General features: G+C 52.9%; 1 protein-coding gene across 1 annotated transcript in view; it reads left to right on the top strand.

The window, feature by feature from the left end:
- Positions 1 to 15000, top strand: part of adgrv1 (adhesion G protein-coupled receptor V1) — a 122681-nt gene that overhangs the window by 8004 nt on the left and 99677 nt on the right. The window contains exons 2-8 of the mRNA XM_056592426.1: positions 5297 to 5484; positions 6345 to 6494; positions 10356 to 10451; positions 10982 to 11086; positions 11218 to 11331; positions 12020 to 12250; positions 13587 to 13933. Coding sequence (XP_056448401.1) covers positions 5297 to 5484; positions 6345 to 6494; positions 10356 to 10451; positions 10982 to 11086; positions 11218 to 11331; positions 12020 to 12250; positions 13587 to 13933 — 1231 coding nt within the window. The remainder of the gene's footprint in view (positions 1 to 5296; positions 5485 to 6344; positions 6495 to 10355; positions 10452 to 10981; positions 11087 to 11217; positions 11332 to 12019; positions 12251 to 13586; positions 13934 to 15000) is intronic.

Raw genomic sequence — 15000 nt, 5'->3', positions numbered from 1 at the left:
CCCGTTCCCCCGTCCGCCGCAGGGTGATGGGCGGGTCGGACAGCGGCCTGGCCGGGGTTCGACCACCTGGGGGACGCGTACCGCCGGGGGGGGGGGGGGGGGGGTGTGCGTGTGGGCGTCGGGCTAACGACTACGTACAGCACCGCGGGCGGAACATCAGCGACGCCGTGCAGGGGGCAGGGGGGGCCTCGTGGCGGGGATGTGGGCGTGGGGAAAGCCCTCGATTAGAGCTCAGAGGTACGCCAGCCCACACACAGGATGTGCGGCTATCGCCCTCCTCCTTTGCCTCCTCAGCTCTGTGAAAACAAGCGTTGTGTTTAAGTCGTATTTATAGTGGAGTTGCAGGCTAGGCATTCCAGGGAAGCCCTTTGATTTCTGACAACTGCCGCCGCGCTGCTCCTGAAAGTGAACTAGAGAGCTCGTAACTTACAGGGGAGGACTCATCCCTCACCGTATTGGTTGCAGTTCACGGCGCATTGTGAAATGGGAACATTTAAAGGGTGTTGCATCATATTAATACAAGGTATTAATATGATTAATACAAGGTATTAATATGATGATGTGGTGATTCTATCGTCAAGGAGCGCAGACACAGATTCAGGCGTCCTCTCCAGAGTGCTGTTCCGTTAAAAAGAGTTTGCGATGCAACGCATGAGCGCCTGACCGCTGACGCGTGCCTCACTCGCCCCCCCCCGACCGCCCGGCTGACCTCACACTAACCCTCCAGCCGCTGGGCTGCTCCATAGGGTGAATCACCAGCAGACGGCCGGCTACCATACGCAGACGTACACACACACACACACACACCTCTCTCTGGTTCCTACCGGCGGCGGAACACGCTGCCGGGTGAGCACGGCCGTGGAGTGGCGGAGCGGCGGTGGTGAATAATGGATGCAGATTACGATGCGCCGCCACCCGTCAGGGGAAACCCTAGAGGGCGGTCAGAACTCTGACCCGCGAGCAGCCCTGCAATAAGACACCGTGCCTCTGACAGGGACATCTGATAGACTACCACGTGTGTGTGTGTATGTGTGTGTGTGTGTGTGTGTGTGTGTGTGTGTGTGTGTGTGTGTGTGTGTGTGTGTGTGTGTGTGTGTGTGTGTGTGTGTGTGTGTGTGTGTGTGTGTGTGTGTGTCTGTTGGATGTTACATCTGCAGGAATTCCAAGTGTATCAGCCCCCTGAGATCGGTCATAGGTGCTGAGAGGTGACGGGGGTGGAGGTGGGGTAGGGGTGGTTGAACCACCACCTCCTGCTGTTGATATCTCCCAGGAATCTCCCCGGCTTTGTTGTTGGCCGCTCGCCTGTCGCGGTTCACACGATGCGGCCGATACAGCTGTCCCGACGACGGGCCATCCGTCATGGTCACATCCATCACCCTTGACAGAGAGGAGGGCGAGAAAGTGAGAGAGGAGGGTCTGACGGAGGGGAACCCAGGAGAGAGGATGGAGGCGGTGACTGACTGACATAGGATCTGGATTCTGGGGCGGTCAGGGTCGTGTTTGTGTGTGTGTGTGTGTGTGTGTGTGTGTGTGTGTGTGTGTGTGTGCGTGTGTGTGTGTGTGTGTTTGTTTTAGTGCCAACACGTTCAAATGTGCACTAAAGTTGAACTATTTCGGCCAGTGTAACATCAATATCCATACAGAGGGATTGTGTACAGTTTGTCAGAGCGAGAGCCGTTTCTGCATTCTGCATATTTTTAGTGTTGACTGAGTGGTCTTTGGCCCGTGAAGAGGGCCGTATCCCAGCGCCCGCTCTTGGTTTCTTTGGCAGTTTGTGATGCGCAGTGTGTGTTCTCACATCTCTGAGCACCCAGTGTTCCCACCTGTCTATGAGAGCCTTGTAGGCTGTGTTTCCCCCCCCAATGTAACCCAGGAGGGCCACGTCAGAGTTGGTCACCATATTGGTCGATTTATGTTCTTTTCCACTCTGCATGAAGAGTGAATGTCGACACTTGCGTCATGCGTTGATATCGGTGTGTGTGTTGATATTTGCAAGCACGTGACAGGCACACGGTGGAGATATTTTGTAGTGTCCTGGTGTCTTGTAGCTCTCCTGGAGCAAGATGCCTAACATCTGCCTGCCCATTAATTCAATGTGTCTGTATTCACAAGTCACATGGGATAAAAGCATAGATAAAAGCATAGAACAAAATGGTAGATTGTAAATACAGACGCACAAAAAAAACGTGTCTCACAAGTGGCCTCTATACCCCGACCGTCCCACCTCCCCGAGACGTCCTTATCAATGCCAGCGGTGTGCGACAGGCTCTCAACGCTGGCTCGAGCAGTGACAGACACATCCGTGGTCCGTCTAGAGCACCACGGCACGGGGGTCAGTGTTGGCACCGGCACTCTGTGCCCAGTACAAAGACCCCCAAACCTCCCCCCCGCTCCCTGTGTATCATCAGACCTGTGCCATCCGCACAGCAGCTGCCCTCGCCTTGGGAGCCCCAACAGCAGAACCACGTCGTCTGGGTCACTGAGCCTCTATAGCACCACGCTTCTGTGTGCGGCTGGCATCAATAGCGGTGTCGGGGTTGGGGTGGTGGAGGGGGATGGTGGGGGATGGTGAGTTGGGCAATTGCGACAGTCCCTATCAAAGAATAGGCTGGCTGAGGGATGTTTTTTGGCACCGTTTGGGGCATCTGCCACGGAGCTATTTAGGCGTGCATGAATTGGCTTTGGATCTTTCAGGACAGCAGATGCCGTTTAAGAGACTTGTTTAAGTGGAAGGAGCTACGTAAACCAAGTGTCGAACATTGAGGCATGTTTGTGGTTCTTGATTTTTCTGTGAGCGTCTTCAGGGGACGTGTGTTAATTGGTGTGGGTTGACATTACAAAAAAGTGCGTAAGAAATTGACCTAGTGCACAATGTGAGATCTATCATTTTTAAACCTCATTAGGATAACGTTGAACCTGGGCACATCCTTTGGGCTGGAAAGCACAGTAGCACAGTCATTAGAGGCGGTTCCAGTGAGGCGGGCATTATGCCGCTTTTCCACTGCATGGTACCAGCTCGACACGACTCGACTCGACTCGACTCAGCTCGCCTTTTTTGCGTTTCCACCGCGATCTAGTACCTCAAGTGGCTGCTTTTTCTAGTACCGCCTCGCTCTAGGTTCCAAGCGGCTGAGCCGATGCTAAAAGGTGACGTCGGCAGACGGCCGGCCACTGATTGGCCAGAGAGTGTGACGAAGTCACGAGAGCGACATGGCAACCATGCTGGTAACGATAGAACAGCCATAGTAGCGCCGCAGCCAACATATTCCACTTCTTCAACTTGCCAGCTAATAATACGAACACGAATACCATCGCATCGATGTTCTCCATTGTTGTTATGTGGGTTCTGTCCATGTGTGGGTTACGTAGGTGTTGTTTGCGTCGCGTACAAAGATACGTCACGGCCCTTTCGCGCAGACGACCCCGCCCACGTCCCGGAGGTACTATTTGCGGTGGAAAAGCACCCGCGCTGCTACCGTGTCGAGTCGTGTCGTGTCGAGTCGAGCTACATGTGCGGTGGAAAAGCGGCATAAGAAAGTCTTTTTTCCCTCTCAAAGACCCCTTAGGCTGAGGTTCAGGAAGTTCCCAACCCCAGGGGAGAGCAACCAGCTTTACCCCCCTCCATGGCTGCCTTTGTCCTGGGACACCATCACTCCACCCCACCAGGGCCTAATCCAATTTTGATGGGTTTCACAGCACACCCTCCACAACTGGCATGTATGCACACATGCACACACAAAGCACGAACACACACAAAAATGCACTCCGACCAACTTCTACACACAGGCTCTTCTTCTTCCCTCGACTCCTCCTGCTCGTTTGTTGAGGTGACACCCGACAGCCCGTAGCCCGGCCACAGTTTGTTTTCTCCCGCACCGCTCGGCCCGCCAGGCTGATGGATGGCCGAACGCTCTGGCGATCCCCGGAATAACCCAGATCGCTTCAGCAGAAGTGGAACATGTCGTGAAATCATCCAACTTTCCCTCCAGTATTCTCTCCTGTGAATGAAATCGAAGAAAATGGCATGACTTCGCTGCTGAGGCTGTCTCTTTCCTGCCTTGTAATTTAGGGGCAAATTAGGAAGAAATAAATGAGTTGAGCCTGATAAGAGCTGCTGACTGCACCAGTGGAATCGGTGATGAAGGAGGGTGGTGGTCTTAGTGGCGAAAGCTTAGCATTAAGTAGAAAGCCCCACCCCAACTTTTCCTACTGGGATGTTTATTTAGTTGTGTTGTCCCTGACAACTGTCTCGGAGACTCCTCACCGCGCAAGGAGCATTCTGGGTAAGAGAGTTGAGACGGGAGCTGATTAGCTGATAGAGGAGAGGCGGTTCGGGGGAAACGCAAGAGCCCGGTAGACGAGGCCATAGTGAGAGGAGGCACGGTGCTATGAGTCGGTGCAGATGTTCCGTTTACATTACTCCGGTCAGTTACCTGACAGCCTCGGCATATTGAGTTGCGTGTAGGTGTATCTGTTTAGCAGACACTTATAGCCAACGGTACTTACAGATCAGGTGAAGGACAATCATCAGCTTAAAGTTAATATCGACACACGTCTACAAACACGACCAGGTTAGATAAGACTGTGATAAAGGCCATAGGAATGCAAAGCAAGAGTTAATTTGTGTTTATTTCTATATTTATTGTTAGTCTCAAGGTCACGCATGTTCTCAGGAACGAATCATGAACTCCTCCACTGTCACAGTTATGACATGAGGAGGATGGCAACAGAAGTAAACAAAAGGAATTATTTGCCACGCGTAAAATGTGTATCACAATGACCAGCAAGGCCACCACACTGCAGAGGTCTTACAAGCAGTGCTTTAATAACATGTTTCCCCTCCAGACCGTTGACTTCTATCAGGCATCATGTGCTCCAAAAACAAGTTTGAAAGCTGTGACTAACGCATTTTTGTTACTGGGACACACTGCCAAAGTTGGAATTGGAGAGGAAGGCAATTTAAGTGTCTGTTGCACGCTAATTAGTGAGATAAAATTAGACACACTTTAAATGCAAGTATTTGCAGTGTAGGAGTGACGGTTTGTCAGAGTCCACAGAACCCAAGGACAGTGGGGCTGAACTGAGCACACATTGAGCAATGATCCATTACAGAAGAAGGAGATCACTTTTGCATGTCATGAGGCTGTAACAGTCCTATTGCTGATCCCGGCCTTTCATTTACACATTACAGTTATAATGGTATTTAACGTTTTCTTAAAAAGAAAAACATGACTATCTTCCTCCAACCGCGGGGGTAATTACCACGTCTGATCTCCCTGCCCCCTCTCCCCCTCAGGAATGCCCCTGTTGCTGCTGCTAGCCGGGGTGATCCTGCTCTGGTCGGACCCCGGCTCCGCGTCTGAGCAGGCCGAGCTGATGTTCTTGGGGCAGACCCAGTTCGTGTTCAACGAGAGCAGCGATGCGGTGGTCCGCCTGGTGGTAAAGAGAGAGGGCGACCCTGTCAACGTCACAGTGCTGGTCTTGGTAAGATTCTTCAGAAATGTGCTGCTGATCATAAATGGCCAAAAAAACAAGAGCAACAGCATCGTGTGCCGTTTTTCTATGGGCAGGCATTATGGCCGCTGCGATGGTCTCTGATCGAAGGCTGTTACTCACACAAAATGCTAAGCTCTCATAAAAGGTTCAGTATGAAGCTTGTATTACCTCCCATGCTGTTGACGCCACCATCAAACCAACACATCATGTAAACTCAGACCCAGGAACAAACCGATGGGTTTCAGTCAGTCTCCTCTGGGGGCCTACTCCCCGCCCCTGCTACTACTCCCCTTGTTCTCAGTGGTCCTGCAGTTCGGCCACCATGCGCCGGTGCCCAAGGTACGAGGAGATCCCCAGGGTTTCTCCCACTGTCACAACATGGGTTGTGGAGGCTGGTTTCCTCCACGTGGGAGCCCCCGGCCAGCTGCTGCCAGCGGTTGTCTGGTACGGGCAGCGCTGGCTGAGGAGCTCCCTGCGGTTCCGGGGATTTCCTCTGCCTCTTGACGGATTTACAGGATCGCCGTCACAGGAGCCAGGATGCCAAGGATACCAAGGGCAGCGGTGGCACCGAGAGAGAGAGAGACAGGAGCTGAGCAGGCCCAGCCCGATTGACAGAATCACGGCCACGGTGACACATGAAAAGTGTGGAGGAGAAGTTGGAAAACGAAATGTTGGCGGAAAATGGGCGCTTGGACTCCCTGCGCTGGGGAAGGCGTAGATCCGTACTGGCTCGCTGTCGTTTAGAACTAAATGAAGACAGACTGGTACATTGAGGAGAGCTAGTGGGCTGCTTGTGGCTAGGAAGTGATGTAAACACAGTGTTTATCCCCCCCCCCCCCCCCCCCCAGCTGGAGGGAGAGGACACGGGAGACTTTGTTTCCAGCACGGCCGCAGCCTTCCTGCTGACCTCAGAGTCCATCAAGACCATCTTCATCGGTGTGGAGGACGACAACCTGCCCGAGGCCGACGAGACCTTCACCTTCAACCTCAGAATACAGGTATGCGTGCAGTCTGGCCTTTGTGTGTATGTGTGTATGTGTGTGTGTGTGTGTGTGTGTGTGTGTGTGTGTGTGTGTGTGTGTGTGTGTGTGTGTGTGTGTGTGTGTGTGTGTGTGTGTGTGTGTGTGTGTGTGTGTGTGTGTGTGTGTGTGTGTGTGTGTTTGCGTGTGTGTGTTTGTGTGCGGTGAACTTTCATTCCGTCCTGTGTGACATTTTCCTCTCTGGAGAGACTCCACAAAGTTTTACTGTTCTGTTTTTATTCCAACCCCTAAGCATCTTATAACCTCACCCCAAGTCTAACCAATGGAGAGTTCCTGTGTGTGTGTGTGTGGGCATGCGTGTGTCTGTGGGCGAGGTTGGGGGGGGGGGGGGGGGGTGGGTGGGGGGGCATCCCTTGCCTTTCAACCCCTGCAGCAGTAAGGGCTTTGATGTCTCTGCTCTATGGGCCTCCTGCCTGGCTGGCCCAGGGTGCAGCGAAGAAGTGGAGGCCTGACAAAAGGGGCTCCCCTTCCTAAAGACCCCTCTGAGAGCAGGATTCCAGCGGTGGACGGCCTCCGCAGCCTCACCTCACGTCAGACAAACAGCCAGAAACCCCGTTTTGCAGATGCCGTCGCCACTGCAGCGGATTGAGCCCACAAATGTGTTTCTCAAAAAAAAGGAACACATTGTGAAGCAGTGTGTGAGACTTTGTTCGTCGGCTGTAAAGTAAAGCATTCAAAGAATATAAAAGGAATGGCCGAGCCCTGGTGGGAGGGAGCGTGAATACCTCTCTGCGCTCCGTGACACATCACAGGGCAGCGGGGGCAAAGGAAACCGAGGCGTTTTTTCGTATTTGCCTCCTGCCATTGTCTTCTTTGTGGAGTTTCTATGCAGTGGCTTCAGTCACTATGTTCCTCACTCTTAATTTTGTTGCGTTTGCATTGTAAACGCTTACCCTGTCGAAGGAATGCCTCATGTAGCATGAAGAGCGGGGATGTCTGTACCTAGCAGCTATCTCCATGGTAATATCTGATGGATAAGGATGGTGTGTTTGTGTGTGTGTGTGTGTGTGTGTGTGTGTGTGTGTGTGTGTGTGTGTGTGTGTGTGTGTGTGTGTGTGTGTGTGTGTGTGTGTGTGTGTGTGTGTGTGTGTGTGTGTGTGTGTGTGTGCATTGGGAGGCATGCCCATACACACACTGTCTGAGTGCCTGATGTCTCCAGACAGGTCAAAAAGACTGTGCCACAAAACACCGGTTAGTCTCAGTGACGTCAGCTCGCCTCATGACAACATTGGTCACCAGCAGCCAAACCTCTTCACTCTGCCAGCCGGTCGCGGCGGCCATTTGATCCAACCCATTTTGGAAGAGTTTTGATTGTCCCCATGCGGTGAATCCCCCTACATCGGACAAGCATTAGCAGAAGGGCCGGGGGCCGTCCAGCCGACCATGTGTTTACACTACAGAGGGGACAAAGCTCCTGCCAAGTGCTACGCTATCGGCTTACCGGGACACCGCCCGGGGGAAGCGACCGAGAGCGCCGACCGATCAAACAGAAAGTGAGAGGAAAGCGGGGGCTCAGGGGGCTAAACCCGTCGTTTGTGGACAGCTTGATGAACGACCGCGTCCGCTCGTGTTATGGTTCGCGGCGGCTGGCTGGGCAGATGTGGTGCACGGCGCAGGTTTCGGTAAACCCGGGCCGTATTCCCTGGGGACTCTCCGGGGATGGGAGCAGGTGGTGGGGTGGTGCTGGATGGGTGCAGCCCTCGCTGACGCTGCCGGTGCTCCGGGCATTGTGCCGGCAGATGTGGAAGAATCGGAGAAGGAAGAACGGTCAGGGCCAGACTGGAAGACTAATGGGGATAGGGAAGAACGCTAAATCCTGTGTGTGTGTTTCTGTGCACCCATGGGTGTGTACGTGTGAGCGTGCGGATATGTGTGTGTGTACATTTGACTGTCTGCATTCATCCTTGAGCGGGTGTGTGTGTGCGTGTGTGTCTGTCTGTGTGTGTGTCTGTGTGTCTTTGTGTGCGCATATGTGCTTGAGTGCCTGTGTGCCAGTGTGTATGTGTGTGTGTGTGTGTGTGTGTGTGTGTGTGTGTGTGTGTGTGTGTGTGTGTGTGTGTGTGTGTGTGTGTGTGTGTGTGTGTGTGTGTGTGTGTGTGTTTGCATGCGCGGGTGCATGTCTGCCTGTGCTGTGTCTATGTGCCTGTGTGTATGTGTGTGGGTGCATGTCTGCCTGTATGTGTGTGTGTGTGTGTGTGTGCCTGTGTGTGTGTGAGTGCGCCTGTGTGTGTGTCCATCTGTGCCACAGGGAGCAGCCTCCTGGACCAGGGTAGGGCCTGGCCTGTGAGAGCGTGTCGATTGTGTGTCTGCGTGTCGGCCGCTACAAGAGCTCAGCGACTCAAAGAAAGCTCTGTTACAGCTGGGAAAGCCCTGTGAATAGAGGGGGGTAGGGGGAGAGGGGAGAGGGCTTTCTCTTTCTCACCCTCTTGCTCCTTCTCGCTCTCTCTCTCTCTTTCTCTCGCCCTTTCTCTTTCTCTGTCTCTCACTCCCTTTCTCTGTTTCTCTTTCTCTTTCCTGTTCGCTCTCCCTATCCCTCTCTCTACCCCTTTCTCTTTTTCTCTTTCTCTCACCTTTTCTCTCTCCATGTCTCTCTCTCTCTCTCTCTCTCTCTCTCTCTCTCGCTCTCGCTCTCGCTCTCGCTCTCGCTCTCTCTCTCGCTCTCTCTCTCCCTGTCTCTCAGTCTCTCTTTTTTGTTGTGCTATTATTTATTTTACAACTGAACACAGATAGAACCATCAGTGTAGCTGTTTCTTGCCCTGGGCCTCCCCCCTGCTGTGCCCAAAAAACAAAACAAATCAATTTTGTGTAGGGCTCTGTAATTGGCTTTTGACCAGAGGCAGCAGTGCCAGAAATCATCGCTCTGTCTCCTCACCATGCCACTGCACAAACACACGCTGCACATTCATCTGAAGCCTGAACAGATGTTCGACAATGCCCGACAATGATTTCCAATGTGCGAGTGCGCTCCAAACACATCGCAGGGTGGTCGCCAAAACCAAAAGAAAACCGGCACCGGAGACATGACTGAAAAACCAGGAGCAGGCTTGGCTGGCTCTCCTCTGAGGAACAGACAACTCTTCTGGGGAGGAAAACTAAGCGGTTCCGTTGCTAATATATTGTGTGTTTTTTTGAGGCCGAAAAACACAACTCGATTTCTGCGCTTGGTAGAGCCGGTGTGTGGTGATGATTGTGAGTGGGGACGGTTTTTTGCGCCTCAGGTCTGAGTCCTGATTGAAAGAGCCCAGCGGTCCTTAACGCCCCTGCTTGGAGCCAGCCTGGCAGAGCGGCCCTGAGGCTGCTGCTGGGAGCCAGCCTGGCAGAGCGGTCCTGAAGCTGCTGCTGGGAGCCTGCCTGGCAGAGCGGCCCTGAAGCTGCTGCTGGGAGCCAGCCTGGCAGAGCGGTCCTGAAGCTGCTGCTGGGAGCCAGCCTGGCAGAGCGGTCCTGAAGCTGCTGCATAGAGCCAGCCTGGCAGAGAGGCCCTGAAGCCCGCTGAGTAGAGTTCGCCTAACCCTAACCCTAACCCTCACCCTGGGAGCCAGCCTGGCACAGGGGCCGGGCCGGGGGGCGGGGCCAGGTCCAGCGCCTCCTGCCTTGGTGCCGTCGCTCTGGCTGGGACCTCTCGTTCGTAAAGAGGAGCGCTCAAGGGAACTCAGTGGAAAGGGCAGGGTCTTCGTTTGATTTGGGCGTTTTCTTTATGTGTGTGAATTCACAAACCAATTAACCGCTTTTTCTTTTTGGGAATCCTTCTCTGTGTTAAAGGGGTACATGGGATCTATGGAAAGCTAACCTTCACCTCAACACTCCTTCTTACCTTCCCAGAGCTCGTCCAATGGCGTGATACTGGGGACGCCGAACAAAGCCACCGTCACCATCCTGTCCAACGACAACGCCTTTGGAATCATTGCCTTCAACTCTGTAAGAACCCCACGTGTTCCTGACACGCTTCTCTGCACATCTCTGAAAAATAATTCAATTAAATATGAATATATCATCTCCGTAGAATTAGTTTTGTAAATCTTCGCCAGGGCAATGCGTTGGCATTTTCAGGGGTAACTATGGCAACATCTTCTTATCGGAGATCAGTTGACCTCCCTACTGCCAGAGGGGTTCTTACCGACAAACGATTTGACTTACTGAGGGTCGATACAGCCCCTCCAGCCTTAGTCGGTGTGCTAGACTGCTGGTTCTGTACTCCAGACGGCCTTTCCTGCCCTTTGATTTTTCTTAAGCTTGTTTCATTGTTTGTTTTCTCTGGGATGGCCAGACTATTTGTACAAATTTGCTGAACTGCTTATTTTGACACTTGCAATTTTCAAGCAATGTGCGAGTGAATTGTACTTGATACTTACAGTTTGTTATTTTTATAAAAATAACACTCTATTTTTATCGCTTGTTTTCTCATTATTAAAAAAAATAACCACCCACCGGATGCACACTCCCCTCAGACCGAAGAGATCACCGTGGATGAACCAAAGAACGGCAGCCATCTTGTGCCGCTGACCTTGGTCAGAGAGAAGGGCACGTATGGAACGGTGACCGTCCACTATGAGGTAAGAGCTCTAAGGACATAAGGACCCAAACTCACAGAAAGATCCAAACATGGCTCACACCAATTTGATCCAAGTCTGAGCCGCGGTCCATATGAGCGTCCCCTCACCAGTGTGCTCCTCCTACCTGCCAGGTGTCCGGGGGTCCGAACCCGGCCATCGAGGACCTCAGCCCGGACAGAGGGAACATCACCATCCCTCCCGGCATGGCCGTGGTGGTCTTCAACATCTCCATCCAGAACGACCAGGTAGGCAGGAGCCCTGAACCCAGTCCTTATGTCGTGAAGTCGTTTATCCAGTGGCTGTCGCCTCAGTTCAGTCACAATCAGAACAGACACTCGATAGGAGTGCCTCTGCACTGTGCTGCACAAGATGGTTCCTCAGGAAGAAAAGAGTCACTGCACTAGTAAGACCACCAGGCTTTTATTAATGGTAGTCAAGTGCAGTGGCTGTTCCAGATTGCAGATTGAATTATCCTTCTCATGTCCTTCTCATGTTCTTCTTGTGTGTGTGTGTGTGTGTGTGTGTGTGTGTGTGTGTGTGTGTGTGTGTGTGTGTGTGTGTGTGTGTGTGTGTGTGTTTATGTGTGTGTGTGTGTGTGTGTGTGCGCGTGTATGTCTGTGTGTGTGTGTGCGTACGTACGTGTTTATGTGTGTGTGTGTGTGTGTGTGTGTGTGTGTGTGCGTACGTACATGCGTACTTGTGTGTTTGTGTGTGTGTGTGTGTGTGTATGTGTCTACTTGTGTGTGTGTGTGTGTGTGTGTGTGTGTGTGTGTGTGTGTGTGTGTGTGTGTGTGTGTGTGTGTGTGTGCGCGTGTGTTTGCATGAATGTGTGTTTCTACTTGTGTGTGTGTGTTTGTGTGTGTGTGTGCGTGTGTCTGTGTGTGTGTATGTGTGTGTCTTCTTGTGTGTGTGTGTGTCCTCTCCCTCCTCCAGACCCCCGAGGACGACGAGGTGTTCTGGGTGCGTCTGACGGGCGTAACGGGCGGGGCCCTCCTGCGGCCCAACGGCAGCATGGTGGCCCTGAGGGTCCGGCGCAACGACAGCCCGCTGCGCTTCTCCCAGGCCTCGCTGGGGGTCCCCGAGACGGCCGGGGTCATCACCCTCACTGTCACCCGGGGCCGTCTCACCGAGGGGGGCCCGCTCATCGGCTCCGACGATACCGAGGTGGGTGGTCACGATTTGTTGGTGTGTGTGTGTGTGTGTGTGTGTGTGTGTGTGTGTGTGTGTGTGTGTGTGTGTGTGTGTGTGTGTGTGTGTGTGTGTGTGTGTGTGTGTGTGTGTGTGTGTGTGTGTGCTGTTGCAGGGTTAGGGGGTCATTGGTCATAGGGTGGTAAAGTGCTGGGGTTGGACTTGCTCAGGAGGTAGAGCAGGTTGGCTGTTAACCGGAGGGTTTCTGGTTCAATCCCCGGCTCCTCCCAGCTGAGTGTCGAGGTGTCCCTGAGCAAGGCACCTCACCCTGACTGCTCCCGACGAGCTGGCTGTCGCCCTGCGTGGTTGAATCCGCCGTCGGTGTGTGAATGTGTGCATGAGCCGTTGTGAGTCGCTTTGGATTCAAGCCTCTGCTGAACGCCGTGAATGTAAATTCAGAAAGCGGTGGACTCAGGACGAGCGTTCGGTGCCAGCGTTGCCACCGTGTTCCTACGGAGTCGGACGTTGAAGCCAAACCGAGAGCTCGTGATTCCCTCGGCATAGCGCACCGCTCGTATTTTCCACCTCGACGCTGACCTCAAGAAGCGCATCCAATCAGATTACAGCTTTGTTAGGCGTTCTGAAGCCGGCGGACTATTAAAACAAACTGCTTTTTTCACTTCTAAACCTAAATGTTTCCTCTTATGTTTAATTAGTCCAAAGCACCCAAACTCCCGTACGTTGGCGAGCTAGATTCCGACCGCCACACCGCACCGCTGGAAGCCCTGTTGACCGCTGACAGGGTCTGGATGCACCACCACTTACCCGCTAGTCCCCCCAAATAAAGTTACACTCAAGCTCCCTCCTCAACGGAGACTCTTTTAACAACGGAAACGCCAGAGAAACACAAACAGCAGCTGTCAGGGTGTTTCCTAGACTGGCTACCCCCCGCCCATTCTGCCGGCGATTTGAATTCGCCCTGCAGAAGGGTCTGGAGAGGACCAATACATTTCTTTCTGCTTCCGATATGCTTTTGCGGGAGCCAATCACCAAGCTGGCTTTTCCCTCTGGCGCGCTATTGGCTGGTTTAACACAATGACGACAGGGAATCGGCGGCAGGCCGCCAATTGCGTACAGAGTCAGTTGAACTAGGCCCGTTGACCACGCCTCTTGTGCTGAAGACAATGACAGCAGCCTCCCCAGACCAACGTGCAATCTACCGTTGAGCTTGGTCTGGCAATAGCCAGGCTAGGTGTTTCCCCCTCTCCAGTCGGCCTTCATATGTTCGGTCGTGGGGCAGAGCTTTGGGGACCCACCTTCCCGTTCCCCCATGTATCCCAGTCCTCACGCCTCCCCCCCCTCCCCCCCCCAGGTGTCCGTGGACTACGTGGTGGTCAGCGGCCACGGGGCCGCCGGCGCCACGCCCGCCGTGGACTTCACGGACCTCCAGGCGGTCCGCACGCTCACCTTCCCGCCCTTCGTGTACGAGGCGCGGCTGCTGTTCAACGTGAGTGACGACGCGGTGCCGGAGATCGCCGAGTCGTTCAGCGTGGTGCTGCGGGCGGACAGTGTGCGCGGCGACGCCGTGCTGGTGGCGCCCGCCGCCGCGCTGGTCACCATCGAGCCCAACGACAAGCCGCACGGCGTGCTGTCCCTGGTCGCCGCCGCCGCCGCCGCTCCGGGCCGGCCGGTCAGCATCAACGAGGACGTCACGCAGAGGTGGGCGAAGAAGAAGAAGAATCCCTCAGATGTTTGATTTAGGATTTTTTATTCAACCTGTATTTAACAAGATGAAAGTCTCATTGAGGTTTTAAATCTCCCTTCCAAGAGAGACCCGGCCAAGAGCGTAGCTCAAAACCAACATATACCAAATACATTAGGTTTCCAACATGGTCTCACAGGAATCCGTGAAATGACTACGGTCGGACGCTTAACTCGAAATCCGTGGCCACATCACGGAAACACGCCGATATCCGTGTTTGAGCCACGGAATAAAAGTGTAATTTACTTGCATTGGAGCAACTTCCGTGGCCACATCACGGACAGTTGAAGTGATTCCGTCAGACCACCACGGATTTTGAGTTAAGCCCCCGCTGTGGTCAAATGTGGCACACACACAGATTGAAACGGGAGCACACACACACAGATTGAAACGGGAATCTGTGTGTGTGCCACGGAATATCATTGTCATTTACTTGCATTGGAGCAACTTCCGTGGACACAACAAGGACAATTTAAGTGTTTCAGTGAGACCACCCCGGGTTTTGAGTTAAGCCACCGTGGTCGACTCGCTCGTTGAAACGGGGATCCGTGTGTGAGCCACGGAACATCAGAGTCATTAACTTGTATTGGAGCGAATTCCGTGGCCACATCACGGAAAGGCGTGTTTCCGTGATGTGTCCACGGATTTCGAGTTATTCGTCCGTGGTCATTTCACGGATTCCTGTGAGACCAGGTTGTAGGTTTCATACAAACATAATGATAAAATTATTAAAATAAAAAAAACTTTAAAATACTGTTTAAAATACTTTTACATTTACATTTATTTAGCAGACGCCTTAACAACGACTTACAATCTGTGAAGCGTAGTTAAAAAAAAAGAGTATCTGAGACCAGAACAGAAGATTTGTACATAGGTTGAGATATCCACAACATCTTATTCTTTTCTAAAGTTCAGCACTTTGATTTGTAATGATATGGCATTAATAGTCTAGAATGCACTGTGTGCGTCTGACCAGAGCATATAATCCAGTCCACAAATCTGATTGCCCAGCTACATCTTGCAT

This window comes from Gadus chalcogrammus, chromosome 6 (assembly GCF_026213295.1).
Source record: "Gadus chalcogrammus isolate NIFS_2021 chromosome 6, NIFS_Gcha_1.0, whole genome shotgun sequence".
In the NCBI taxonomy this organism is placed as follows: Eukaryota; Metazoa; Chordata; class Actinopteri; order Gadiformes; family Gadidae; genus Gadus; species Gadus chalcogrammus.
Note: the sequence above shows the minus strand (reverse complement) of the source record. Positions and strands in the feature narration are given on the sequence as shown.